General features: G+C 38.9%; 1 protein-coding gene across 2 annotated transcripts; it reads left to right on the top strand.

Annotated features, from left to right (window-relative positions):
* The first annotated feature begins 222 nt into the window (after positions 1-222).
* Positions 223-13,730, top strand: TWF1 (twinfilin actin binding protein 1). Of its 2 annotated transcripts, XM_056117868.1 has the most exons (10): positions 223-337; positions 2,134-2,211; positions 4,460-4,638; positions 6,069-6,164; positions 6,807-6,911; positions 7,748-7,768; positions 8,729-8,854; positions 9,066-9,216; positions 9,371-9,492; positions 11,615-13,730. In XM_056117868.1, the coding sequence occupies exons 1-10, from the start codon at positions 313-315 to the stop codon at positions 11,783-11,785; spliced, it is 1,074 nt and encodes a 357-aa protein (XP_055973843.1). In that variant the 5' UTR covers positions 223-312; the 3' UTR covers positions 11,786-13,730. The 2 variants fall into 2 exon arrangements, with proteins under 2 accessions (XP_055973843.1, XP_055973844.1); XM_056117869.1 differs by lacking the exon at positions 7,748-7,768.
* Positions 13,731-14,753: the final 1,023 nt, after the last annotated feature.

Genomic DNA, 14,753 nt, shown 5'->3' with positions numbered 1-14,753 from the left:
GTGGGCGGGGCCGAAAGGAGAGGGCGGGGCCTCAGTCGTCTCCGTGGGCGGGGCGGGGCGTCCCGGAGAGGGTGGGCGGGGCGGGGTTGGGCGGAGTGGGGCGGGGCGCCCCTGAAGTGGGTGGGCGGGGCCGGGCGGAGCGGGGCGGGGTCTCGGGCTTCTCTTTTCGGAGAAGGAGAAGTGGGGCGGGGCGTCTGCGCGTCGCGCGCCGATGACGTGTCGGGGCCGGCGAAGCCGCCGCCACTTCCTGGAGCCGCGGGCCGGGCTGCTGGCCGCAGTGTACGTCGGCGCCGGGAGCTCGCGGCCGCCACCATGTCCCACCAGACCGGCATCCAGGGTAAGGGCGGCCGGGCGGCCGGGCCGACTCCGTGGCGGGCCGCCAGACGCGGGGAGGCGGCCGAGAAGCACGCTCCGGCCCGGCGGCCTCGGCCCCCGCGGGCCGCGCCACGTTGCAGACGCCCCGAGGGCCGCGGGGGCCCGCCCGGGCCCGCCCGAGCCCTGCCCGGTCCGCAAGGGGCATCTCGTCCCGGGGGCCTCGGGGGCAGCGGGGACCCGCCCAGCCGAGCCCGCTGCGGGGCGCAGAGCGGTCAGGGGCGGCCCGGGTCCCCCCGGCTCTCGGGAACCTGTGCGTTTCCTTGTTCACCATCCCACGGAGATAGTCACAGGACTTTGGCCGTCAGAAGGAAAATGCTGGATTGAAAATTTTCGTTTAGGATCCTCCCCGAACTCCTGCGTCTGTAACTGTCGAGATGGGGACGTAGCCCGGGGACTCCGAGCGCGGGGCTGCCCGGCGCAGAGGCTGGCGGCGCCGCCCGGGGCCTCTCGGATAGCTGGTGGCCGGGGGAAACTGCATCCCAGCCTCAGAGACCGGCCCGCGAGCGCTGCTGATCCCGGCCAGAGGGACCGTCACACCTCCTGCACCTCCTCCTGCACCACCACTTGCGCACACACACACACACACACACACATGCACATGCACACAAGGGCGTGCAGACACGCGTGCTCACGCACACATGCACACAGGGGCATGCAGGCGCACGCACACGCAGGGACATACATGCACATAGGGGCGCGCAGACGCACACACCGTACACATACACACCAGGGCGCTCAGACACACGCACGCACACACAGGGACGCGCATTCGTCCCCTCTGACGGGGGTGGCTCGGGTTGCAGCCTAGCGCACCTGTGGTCCTTGCCTTGAACTCGCAGCCCGAAGCGAAGTGCAAGCTCTACCTGCGCTGGGGCCGCTTGGCTTGGTCTAACCGACCTGCTCAGAGCTTCAGCTGTTTGAGAAACACTTTAAATCTACAACCAGATGCAGAGGCTCGGACTCGTTTTACTGACCTTTTATTAACAGGATGCGCTATCTCTCTGATACTTCACTGTTTCTAACGGGAAAATACCGAAATTGAGTTGATCAGGGCGCTGGAAGAGATCAAAGTAGGTTTTAACATCTTTCATACAACCAGTAACAGTATTTCTAAAAATGCGGTTTGAATTAAAAAGCTGCTCCAGCCTTACCATCCTGAAAATATATATATACTGAATGCCCTGAACAAACACCATGACCTTTCGCACCTGTATTGCAAACCATAAAGCGCTAAAGGAAGAGGAGAGAGAGAGAGAGAGCAGGAAGGGAAGTGTCTCCTATAGAGGGAGGCTGGGGGTAGGAGGTGGGGGTTTGGGGGGTGATGGTGGGGAAACGGGGTACACCTGTGGTGGGAAATGTACGCTAGTGGAGGGAGGGTGCTGATCATTATATAAATGAAACCCGATTAGGAACAGCTTTGTAATGGTCTGTATCAAGGATATGCAATTAAAAGTTATTTTAAAAAGTAGTGCCTAGGTCAGTCAGCTTAATCAATGGCTGAATAAATAGAACTACGTTGAAAAAAAAGTGGTTCTTTAATGGGTTTGAGGTAATTTTAAATTGTCTAGCTAAAAATTAGAATTAATAGACCTTGAAATTTTGCTTATGTTTCTTAGCTGTATACTAGTGTCCTCAAGATTTATAATTTAATTTACTGATAATAATTAGGATGGTAGATGCTCAGTTTCTTCTTTGTATTATAGCTTTTTTCATTTTAGTGGCATTAGAAATTAAGTATTAAAATTTTTTTTTTCACAGCAAGTGAAGATGTTAAAGATGTCTTTGCCAAAGCAAGAAATGGGAAATACAGACTTCTGAAAATATCTATTGAAAATGGTTAGTTATGTACTTTAAATTATTTTGCCTTTGGGTCCAGTTTCTAAGTCCTTTCAGTGAATTGAATTGAAACAAGTTTCAAAGCTTGCTGTTCTCTAGGTGATATGGATCCCATGTACTTGGGGGGTTTTCTTGAAGGCCTCTGCTTTATCTTCAGAATTCTGAAGTTGGCTCCCAGGAAACTAGAAAGGCAGATGTCTTCCAAATAGAATGTCTTCCTCTCTGTCTCAGTTTCTGCATTACAATCCATTTTTAGTATTCCAGTGCTTCTATCTCAGAAAGGAAATAAGCTAATAGGTAATTTTTCAAAAAAAAAGAAAAAGTTGTGAATTGTTATTCAGTAGTTAATTTTGAAGTAGAGACAAGATTTCATACTCTCATTTCACCACTTGTTAGTGAAGAATTTGTTCTTTAGAGCTTTACCCCTTTATTTTAGTAAAGTTCTGAGAATATAAAAAAACTTTCAAAATAACATTTTCCCTTTGCAGCAGGAAATTTGATTGGTTGGGAGAATCTTTAATTTTTTTGGTAATTTGAATTTGAACACTTGATATCCACTACTTAATCATGAATAAATGCTAAAATACTCTATCGGCCTTACTAAATATTTCGAAATACATTGATATGTAAAAATAGCTTTATAAACTGGAAATAAACATGATTTGTTTTCTATTTTCTGCTTAGTAAAAAAATAACAATTTTGGAAATACGCAAATGTCCAGTGTGTGTGTTTATAGTCAGTAGGAATAAATACATCCCATGATACTGCAGTTTAGAAAGTACTGAGCCCAAAAAAAAAAAAAAGCCATCACTTCTGAAGTGTTTGCTTAAATATTTTAAATGCTAGAGTTTACCTGCAGAAGGAAAATATACACTGTTTCTTCAGTCATTATTCTCTGGTTTTGTTCTTGAGGCTTTTTGGATTTTTTTGTGTGTGTGTGCGCAACACTTGGCTATGTTCAGGGCTCTGCCAGGGATCATTCCTGGCAGATCAGGGACCATATTGGATGCCAGGAATTGATCCTGCCTCTGTCCTTTGCAAGGCAAACGCCCTGCCGTCTGTCGGCTGTATTGTTGCTCCGCTCCCCATTATTCCCTGGTTTTATGTTATTTGTATTTTGGGGATCAAAATTTAAATGAGGAATTATGGACGAGTAAGTAGTGCTCGCTTTAGACCTTTTTGCAGTTTGATTATATGTTGTGAATATCCACTGTTAAGAACTTTTCCTGACCTTTCCCTGAGCCAGCTATTTTGAGTCAGATACTAGTTTGTAATTTGTGTGATTTGTTTATATGCACTCCTAAATAGCATAAGGTGCCGTTTGGAGATTTGTTTGGGTTTGGGTGCCATACCTGGCATGTTTTTGATCTTGTAAGTTCACATAAACTGACATTTTGAATCTCTTGTGTACTTTTTATAATCCATGTGATGGAGAATTTAATATTTTTAAGCTGCAAATAGACTTTTGTGATAATGTTCTCAGTGGTTAACCTTTAGGCTGCTTTCAGTTTTCATTGTAATTCTGTATTGCTCGGTGAATACCTTTGTGCATTTATGTTATGTAAGAGCTTTATCTATGTATTGTGCATACAGTTTTCCTTGATTTTTTTCCCCCTTAGCTGCCTCAGAGTAGCTCTAGTAATTTATGCTTTAGCACAAGTTTTAAGACTTTTTAATGGCCAAACAGGAGCTCAATCAGATGTTATTTTCCATCTCTTACTATAGAATTCAGTGTTAATTTCAGAAATGATTCCTTTGACGGGTAGTGCATTTCATTAAATATTGCACTGTCCCGTAGCACTGTCATCCCGTTGTTCATCAGTTTGCTTGAACGGGCACCAGTAATGTCTCCATTGTAGACCTGTTACTGTTTTTGGCATATCGAATACACCACGGGGAGCTTGCTGGGCTCTCTGAGAGGGACAGAGGAATTGAACCCGGGTCGGTCTCCTGTAAGGCAAACACCCTACCCGCTGTGCTATCGGTCCAGCCCCTATTAAATACATCGTGATTAACTTTTAGTATAATTTATTTTGGGAACTAGAATATAATCACTCATTCATTAACCATCCACTTAAATGTGATTATTTTTGTTTTATGCTGGTCATAAAATCATCTGTCTTTAATACTGTCCTTTCAACTTTTAGTTATGACTGATAGTAATTTGGAAATAACTATTAATTCTGTTTACCACTATCATTTGTTATTTTAAACCATGTGTTTTTTTAAAAAAATTGTTCTTTATAGAGAAACTTGTGATTGGATCATGTAATCAGCCTTCAGATTCCTGGGATAAGGATTATGATTCCTTTATTTTACCCCTGTTGGAAGACAAACAACCATGCTATATATTATTCAGGTTAGATTCTCAGAATGCCCAGGGGTATGAATGGATATTCATTGCATGGTCTCCAGATTATTCTCCTGTAAGTAATTTTTTTGTAATTTGTTTACATTAAGTGCAAGGGAAAAAAGTTTCTAGAGTCCTAGGCTAAGAAAAACTTAAGGCGCAGCATTGATCTCCTGTAAAAAGGAGTGATTGTGGAGAAGATTCTTAGTTAATGTGCAGTTGGGAGTAATGTGCTCAGATTCAGAAGACTTTTTCTTTGAAATCAGTAATATTAATAGTGAATTAAAAGTTTTTAACTTGTGCTTGAGTCAGGCATGTAGCTCATTGGTAAAGAACCTGTCTTACATATGAGAAGGCCCTAGATGCTGCAAAAACAGGAAGAAAAGCTTTGGCAACTAGAAATGACTCTGATCTCCTAAGGAATACGACGACTTTGCTCTGAGTAGTAGTAGTAGAATTGATAGAAAAGCACTGCACATTAATTTGATATTTGAAAAAGCCATTTGAGTGACAGACACAACTGTTTTAAGTAAAGTTAATAAACTAAGGAGAACATAAGATTACACGTGCTTACTACTTAGGATTTTTTACAATTCTGTTTTATATAGGAAATAATTTTTGAATTATCTAGATAACCATTTTTCCTTCCCCTTTAATTCCTGTCTAAAAGAAATACTGGATTTTACTGTATGGATTTGACCGTGAGGATTATGAAAGGTTTATGTTGGGTGGCAGTTTTCTTTAGTAGCTTGCCGTGGATGCTATTTGATTCTTTAATAGCACATAATGTAGTTCTTTTGTTTTTGTGCTCCTCATAGAATGGTCTATGACATAGGTATGCCATGAATATCTGGTTCTATATTTGTGGATGTGGGCTACTCCCAGTCTGTGTGTGGGGTGGGGGTTGTGCTCAGTGCTAAGCACGAGGGGGGCTGGTTGTATGTCAGGCCACCCCAGTACTCTACCTGTAGCCTGAATATTTGATTCGTTTCTTAAAATTTAATTTTGGGGGAGGGGTGGGCCACACCTGGCAGTACTTGGGGCTTACTCCTGATTCTGGCAGTACTCTAGGGACAAGAAGGGGTGCCAGTGATTGACCCCGGGTAGGATGTCTCTGGCCCCTGAACACCTGATTCTTAATGCATTATATATGATCTAGATTTACTTTGAGTAAAATGTCAGTATCAGAGTTTCCTCATTTCACTGTTTTCTTCCTTGTATTTTAAGTTACTGTTTTAAGTGGTTTTTAATTTTTTTAGTTAATTTTGTACTACAAAATAGGAATCATTTTTGTTTTAAACATAACATATTGATGTCAACATTAATATTTAGGTTCATATTATATGATGACTCCTTGTATACATATACTTTAGGATATTATTGTCAATAGATTTCAGGTTTATTACAGTATAGTCTTAATGTGCTTGAATATTTTATTAGACTCAGTGCTATCTTTTTTGTAACAATAATTTTAGCTATACTAAGTTAACTTTCACAACGTAACAGGTTCGTCAAAAGATGTTGTATGCTGCAACAAGAGCAACTCTGAAAAAGGAGTTTGGAGGTGGCCACATTAAAGATGAAGTATTTGGTACAGTAAAGGTACAAAACATTTTTATGTATGTTCTATATTTTGCAACTAAAATATTAGCATTCCTAGGTCAGTGACAGGAATTCAGATTGATGAATCTGTAAACATAAGAATAATGAAATTGGCATTGGCAATGTAGCTCACTGGTAAAGCACCTCCCTAATGTGTGTATTTGTTAGGGTTTGACTCCAGTACCTTAGAAATAATTTTTAAAAGGATATAGAAATAGTACAGTTCATATGATATGCAAGGGTAATGCTTATGTAATTAAATCCTTACACCAACTTATTTAATATAATAAAGAGGTATAACATAATTATTCTAAAATACTTTGGAATCAGCATTGTTAATTCATGATTATAAACTTCTCTATACACAGAACTCAGAATGGGAGTGTTTTGACTATTGAATGCAGGGAATTTGTTCCAGAAAGCTAAACTGCTCTATAGGCTTGGGGATGTGACCAGATGTCACATCCACCACACTCGTGTGAAGTTCAGGGAAGAGTAGAGTTGACCTTAACACTTTCTAAACTCTAGAACAGAGAATTTATCGATCAAAATGCTTCGTTAAGTGAATGCTTTTGTTATTCGTGAAAGTTAATGTCACTTGGACTTTTAGAGAAGCTCTGATAGACCTTTCTGTGCTTGCAGGAAGATGTATCATTACACGGCTATAAGAGATACTTGCTCTCTCAGTCCTCCCCTGCCCCGCTGACTGCAGCTGAGGAAGAGTTACGGCAGATTAAAATTAATGAGGTAAATTACAACTGTGGAATCATTGTAAAATATTTGGTCTTTTCAAATACCATGTTTTTAAATTAGTAGATGTGTAGAAAACTAGAGAATAAATATGTTTGGTAGAGTGACTATATTTATCTTGTTTAGAGATAAGATGTGTGTGCTTAGCTCACTGTGTTTTCAAGGAAAAGCTTAAAAATGTTAAGCTTCATGTCAATTTTTGAAATAATTTTGGCTTGTCTTCACAATATATGTGTTAGATTAGTAAACTTCCTGTTGGACTTTGAATAAAAATAAATGAGGGAAATGTGTGTAACCTGTTCATAGCAAAGAACTCTATATCTTAAGATCACCTGAAGCAGGTTTGTTTGTATGTTTTAGAGAATAGTGATGATTCTGAAGAGGGTAAAGTACAAATATCTGTAGGGTATTTAAGATTTCTAGAACCTCTGTAAATTAACTTCTGTGAACACTACTTGAGTGGATGTGCATATGTAAGTAAGTATAAGTGGGAGATGGTTGAATATTTGTTTAACATTTGAGTGGATAAATTTCATCCATACTATAGTTTGTCATTTTTTCATGTGTCTCCTTTAACCATTTAAATTACAAGTTTGAAAAGTTGTGACATTTCTGCTGGGATTGTACAGAAAAGAGCCTATAGCAGAAACCTTTATTTATTAGCTTGAGTTGACTCAGAGGAATCAGTCTGGAAAGTAATTAATTTTTATTTGATACTAACCTTGACAACTGGCTCTATCATATTTGAGAGGGATCTTTATGTGTGTGAGTGTTTTGTTTTGTTTTGTTTTGTTTTTACAAGTTTGATAGTTTGTTTTATTCCTTGCAATCAGAACCCAGAGGATCGTATTGGGGTATGCATTTGCATATGTTCTATGATGTTCTCATTATCCAGTACCATTTATGCTGTAGAATCTCCATTCATTTAAAAATGCAATTTCTACTTGGTTTTCTGTGGGAGCACTGCAAAAGAGATCCTATACTAGCTATAACTTAGCGACTATAAGAGTCCTAAACTTGTGCTATGTGCATTGAAGAAAACCTCCTAAAAATCCTGTTCTTCATGTTTATGTACATCGTGGTCTTCTTTTTTTTCCTTTCTTTCACCTTTGAAGCCACATACTGGCAGTGCTTTGGGGCTGCTCCCGCTGAGTGTTTGGGGATCACTCAGAGCGGTGCTTACAGGGATTGAACCCGGGGCTCCTGTGTGCAATGCATGCACCAGCCTCGTCGAGTTGTCTCCGCAGCCCACACAACTGTGTGCTTAGCAAAGAATGCTCTTAAGTCTGGAACTTCTGCAGTAGTTCAGCTGTCTTGTGTCTATATATTGTTTGTTTTCCTTTCAGTTCAGTGCATGGCATTGTGTTGCATTTAATGTTCAGAAGAACTAAGTTCTGTACTTTTTTGTCTATCATAGTGTTCAAAAGTTTTATTGAGTAAATTATTGTAATGAAAAGTCATAACCTGAAGTTCTTTCCAAGAGCTTATGTAGCTCATTGCAGTTGTGCCAAACCAAACATAGAAACAAAAAACCCCAAAGCCCCACTAACACTACTCAGATTTCCATTCAACATTTTGTAAAGATGTGCTATATCGTTTGTACACTCTGCATGTTGACAGTGTGCTAACAGGACATGAACAAAAGTGGGAAATTACTTGCTTTGTAAGTGCAGTATTTTAAGTGTTAATTTTATTAAAATTACGGGCATGGGTGGAATGACTTGTACTTTGTAGAGGTTGGGTTTTGTTTTGTTGCCATTGCAATATTTACAAATACTAAACAGTCATCTGTAAATGCCATCTGTCATACTTAGGTACAAACTGATGTGAGTGTGGACACCAAGCATCAGACACTACAAGGTGTCGCATTTCCTATATCGAGAGAAGCTTTTCAGGCTTTGGAGAAATTGAATAATAGACAGCTCAACTATGTTCAATTGGTAAGAGTCGTGTAATGATTTGTTAAAGTGACTACCCTCTTTGGTGGCTTAAGTTTGTATAAGGTATTACTATTTTTAAACTGCAGAAGCAATATATTTTTATGGTGAAAAAATCTGAAATAACACTTCCCTAGGAGAACCAGGGGTTTTATTGTAAAATTAAAATTTCTGTGTGTATGTTGTAATGGTTTTATTTTCTCTTTGTTAACAGGAAATAGATATTAAAAATGAAACCATAATTTTGGCCAACACAATAAATACAGAATTAAAAGACTTGCCAAAGAGAATTCCCAAGGATTCAGCACGTTACCATTTCTTTTTGTATAAACATTCCCATGAAGGAGACTATTTGGAATCCATAGGTATTTGTTATCCATTGGTTTAATTTGTTTCATTCCTCTCACTTATTACTATATTAGCTCTGTGCTCTTATTTATTGCTCAGCGAGTTTCAGTCTTATAATATAGCTTAGTGTATACTTGATATGCTAAATATAGTTACTCTTTTAAATTTCAGTGTTTATTTATTCAATGCCTGGATACACATGTAGTATAAGAGAACGGATGCTGTACTCTAGCTGCAAGAGCCCTCTGCTTGAAATTGTAGAAAGACAACTACAAATGGATGTGATTAGGAAGGTAATAACTTAATTGTTCATCTAATTTATCTTATTTATAGATTTTTATTATTTTTGTCATATAGTTCATAATGTGTTATGACTTACATAAGTGAATTAGTTTTCTTATCATAAACCGTTTTTACAGAAAGCTCGTTGACTAGTGCTGTTAGAGGTCAATCATTGATTAAATCAAAACCTAATAGGAGCTACAGTCTATCTCCAACTATGAGTTACAGGATGGTTGAGAATACAGTTGGTGTTTTTTTTTTCCCTTTATTTTATTTTATTTTTTTTTTTACAGTTGTAAATTTACAATTTTTTGTGCTTTGGTTTCAATTATACAATGATCAGATACCCATCCCTCCACCAGTGCCCATTTTCCACCACCATGGATAATATCCCTCCCACCCCCATCCCCCCATCCCCCTTGTCTCTGTGGCAGGGCAATCCCCTGTGTTCTCTCTCTCCTTTTGGGTGTTGTGGTCTGCAAAAGAGGCATTGAGTGGCAAACATGTTCAGTCCATAGTCTACTTTCGACATGCATCTCCCCTCCTGGGAGGATCCTCCAAACATCCTTTATTTGGTGCTCCCTTCTCTATCTGAACTGCCCTTTCCTCTAGGATACCCGGCTGGCCTCTGAGTTATGGAGTAATCCTCCTGGTGCTGATCTCAGCTATTCTTGGGTATTAATCTCATACTTTGTTACTTTATATCCCCCAGATGAATGCAATCTTTCTATGTCTATCCCTCTCTTTCTGACTCATTTCGCTTAGCATGATACTTTCCATATTGTACCACTTGTATGTAAATTTCATGACTTCATCTTTTCTAACAGCTACATAGTACTCCATTGTGTAGATGTACCAAAGTTTCTTTAACCAGTCATCTGTTCTTGGGCATTCAGGTTTCTTCCAGTTTCTGGCTATTGTAAAGAGTGCTGCAATGAACAAACAAGTGCAGATATCACTTCGACTATACATTTTCGCCTCTCTGGGATATATTCCCAGGAGTGGTATTGCTGGGTCAAATGGGAGCTCAATTTCTAATTTTTTGAGAATCGTCCATACTGTTTTCCAGAAGGGCTGAACCAGTGGACATTCCAACCAACAGTGAAGGAGTGTCCCTTTCTCGCCAAATCCACACCAGCATCGGTTGCTTTTGTTCTTTTGAATGTGGGCCAGTCTCTGAGGTGTGAGATGGTATCTCATTGTGGTTTTGATCTGCATCTCCCTGATGATTAATGATGTAGAGCATTTTCTCATGTGCTTTTTTGCCATTCTGATTTCTTCTTTGAGAAAGTTTCTGTTCATTTCATTGCCCCATTTTTGGATGGGGTTGGATGTTTTCTTCTTGTGGAGTTTAACCAGTATTTTGTATATCCTGGATATCAACCCCTTGTCAGATGTGTATTTGGTGAATATCCTTTCCCATTCTGTAGACTGTCTTTGTATTTTGGTCACTGTTTCTTTGGAGGTGCAGAAGCTTCTTAGTTTAAGATAGTCCCATTTATCTATCTCTGTTTGCACTTGCTCGGCCAGTGGCGTGGCATCTTTGAAGATACCATTAGCTTCAATGTCATGGAGGGTTTTGCCAACAGTTGGTGTTTTTTTGTTGTTGTTGTGTTGTTTTTTTTTTTTTTGAAAGGAAGAAAAGATCATAAACATTACAGTTTGGGGAGCACTGGAATCGTGGGGAAATATATGGTTTATTTTTAGATCTTTCAGTTCTTAAAATACAGTGTTTTTGATTCTTAAAGGAGTAAGAGCGTTCAAATCTAATCACCTTCTCTAGCAGGAGTTCAAGGGATCAGATAGTGAGGATTTCAGATCTTGCTCAGCCATAAATATGAAGTACCAGAGCTGCAAAACTTAATAGTGGTGGCTTTCACTTTCAAGTGTTTGTTAAGTAGGAGAAGAAACAAAATAGAAACGAATTCTATCCCAGTAACTCGTGTAACTGCCTTTTCCTCTTACCACTAAATGAAAGTGAAATACTAGCTTGTGGTCACTGATTCTCTCACTGGAATGAACCTGTTGGCTTTGGAACATTCTCGCCTGAAAAGTGACATGTTGCATCTGTTCTTTTTTGAATGATCTGCTATTTGGCATGGTGTCACCTGTTGCTAATCTGATCTCTTCCAGATAGAGATTGACAACGGAGATGAGCTGACAGCAGACTTCCTCTATGAGGAAGTGCACCCCAAGCAGCACGCGCATAAGCAGAGTTTCGCAAAACCGAAAGGTCCTGCAGGCAAAAGAGGAATCCGAAGACTAATTAGGGGTCCGGCTGAAACTGAAGCCACTACTGATTAAAATCACTGTATTAGGGATCATGATACTAGTTTTTTAAAAGTTCAGCTTTTAGTACAGGAGAACTGAAATCATTCCACGTTGATAACTAGTAAGGGGAAAATTATACTTTTAAAAAATAGCACTTTTCACTTCTGTGTGTTTTTTAAGATAATGTAATAGAAGACTCCTGATTTCTATTTTTAAGTTTAAACTAAAAACAGGTTCCACAAATGTTTAATTTCATCACACTGTTTTCATGAAGTGGTGATTCCATGCTTTCACATAATTCTTAAATTTTATAGTTGGCCAATACCAGAAAGTCTAATATCTTTAAGATACACTTCTTACTAATCTTTAGTAAAGACAGTGAACTTTTTCTCTAAGGGAGAGATAACAACCTTAGATTATTAATACTACTATAAATACGTTAAAGGGCAGAAGATTATTTTGTAATTGAAAACACTGCACCAGGAGAATAGTGGAAAGGTGGTTTACTCTGTGGAGCAGGGCTCTCCGGATGGGGGATCTGGCCTGCGACTCAGAAACATGCTTTATTGCAGACGTCTGTTCTCACCTTTGACTTTGGTTTTATAAACAGCATTAAAATTTTTGAAGATAAGCTCACTCCTTAAGGATACCACATATCACATTTTCAATACTGTGTGGTTGCTGATGATACTGAAGGACACATGTAAAGAGCTTTAGTGAATTCTTTTTAGTACTTTAAAGAACTCCATGTCAAGTATATGATATAACTGGAGTGTGAAGTCAAGTACGTTCAGATCGACTATTAAATTAGTACCCGAAGGTAGACAAAACTAAAATCAGTTTTGAAGAGGTTTTGAATATCAGGATATCTTTCCCAACCATGTGCTCACAGACAAATTGTTTTCATTATAACTTTAGAGTAAATGTTCAGGTTTCTTAATTGTTTTAAAATAATCTTGGTACTTATCACCTTAACATAAACACTTCAGAATCTTGTTTCAATATATATCTTATTTCAAACTACACTTAACTATTTTCTAAAGCTTTGCATTTTCATTAAAGCCTCCAGAGGCTTAACTGAACTTAAAATGAGATTTTGAGCCTCGTTTTCTTTGATACTTGAAATAGAGGGAGCTAGAATACTTCATATTTAATCTGTTAACCTGCTGCAAGAGCCATAACTGGGTTTTCTAAATGACTGTGGGTTTCCAGGATTTAGAATTTCTTGTTCTAAACTTTATGCTGCATAAAACAAACATTAGAAATGCACATTTCATAGTATAAAATATGAAGCACTTGTTTTTATACCTTATTATCTAAGGAAATATATGCACCTTCAGAATTCCAGAGTGTGTTCAAGTAAAGCATATTAGAATAATGGGTGGACAGACTTTTTCCCCCCCTAGAATTAAGAGTATTTGTGTGGTTTCCTTTGTTTACAGATAATCCGACTATAATATTTAAACATGCAAAATAGCTGACAGTAAAGTTAAACTTGTTTACTACAGATATTCTTTTAAGTTGTTTCATGGGTGCACACATAAACACTTAAACACAAATTACTGCATTGAGAATCCTGGAACTGTGCTGTAGATCAGAGCTGAAAACTGATTTTTCAGTCAAGACAAATGTTAACTTGTCATGAAGGTAATACAGTAATAGTGAATGTTTTTCTTTACCATCCATGTGCAATTATGCTCTAAATTCAACTACACTACATGAAAGTAAATGGACATTCCAGAAATAGATGTGATTGTATAGTCTTTAATTATTATTAAACCAATGATTGCTGAAAATCAGTGACACATTTGTTATAGAGTGTAACTCATCGTTTACAGTATGTTTTAGATGACATCATCATAACGATAGGTGAATAAGGTATTACAAATAAATTTATATAGCAGTGAAGAATTCCATGCCTTCTGTGGACGTTTTATAAGTGCATTTTATATCACAATAAAAATTTTTTCTCTTTAAATTGTGTCAAATTGGCTTCCTAGTATAAACTTGTTCTTAATGGTTAGAGTATGAGAAATTGCAAAATTGCATTCATTTAATTCAGTTCTTAAATAGGCTGTCCAAATAAGAATTTTTAACTTAAAACCAAGGCAAGTTGTGTCAAGTGCTAAATTAAAACTTGCCCCATTATTGCAGCAGTAATGAAAATGCAGTGAGTTGGATAGTCAAACTTGATATCAAACTCTTGAGATTTGCTGCTATTCATCTAGGAGTTGCATCATTCATTCAATAATCTCACATTACTTAAGTTATTTAAGATGTGCAGTTCAGTACAAAATTTAACATTTTTTAGTTAGAAGTACAATTATAAAATGGATGTCTTTGCTAGCAGTTTGATTTTTATTTGGGTGCGATACCTGGTGGTGCTCAAAGCTTCCTTTTGGCTCTGGGCTTAGATATCACTCCCGGTGGGCTTGGAGGACCATATGGGGCTTGGGGAGTCAAAGGTCAGTTGCATGCAAGGCCAGCATCCTGTACACCCTACACACTGTCCTATCTCTGGCCCTTTGGTAGCAGTTTAACAAGATGGAGAAGTCATTAAAAGGGCTGATTTTCAAATATTTTTAAAAGTTAATTATTTGGCTGGATTATATACTGAATACTAAAATAATGAGCCTGAGGTACGGAATGGTTTGGTTTGTCTACTTTCCCACATTTTTGCATATATTGTACATCATGAGGGTGTGAGATTTTTTAAAATTTGCTGGTGTATGTACTTGACCTAGTGATTTGACACAATAGGATAGGACCAGGAATCGCACAGTTTTACAGATAATTTGGACTGATGATTGGGTACAGTTTAAACAACATAAATTTTCTCCTAACATCAACAAGTTTCAGAAGTGATACTGTGTACTGTTAACAATGGTTATGGTTAAACGATAGCATAGAATCAAATCACTTCCTGTGGGTGTTGCCCACAAACTTCTCCATGACTTGGCCCGTGGTGTTCTCAGCTGCTGTGATCAGTAAGCTCCGGCTT

Source organism: Sorex fumeus, unplaced genomic scaffold (assembly GCF_029834395.1).
Source record: "Sorex fumeus unplaced genomic scaffold, SorFum_2.1 ptg000036l, whole genome shotgun sequence".
NCBI lineage: Eukaryota > Metazoa > Chordata > Mammalia > Eulipotyphla > Soricidae > Sorex > Sorex fumeus.
This window is presented reverse-complemented; position numbering and strand designations above follow the sequence as displayed.

What these genes read in the sequence shown, in the direction of transcription:
- TWF1 (XM_056117868.1), top strand. Translation starts at nt 313, where the DNA reads ATGTCCCACCAGACCGGCATCCAGG. An exon ending in CCACCAGACCGGCATCCAGG is followed by an intron (nt 338 to 2,133) that starts GTAAGGGCGGCC and finishes TTTTTTTCACAG; the next exon opens with CAAGTGAAGATGTTAAAGAT. An exon ending in AGACTATTTGGAATCCATAG is followed by an intron (nt 9,217 to 9,370) that starts GTATTTGTTATC and finishes TTTAAATTTCAG; the next exon opens with TGTTTATTTATTCAATGCCT.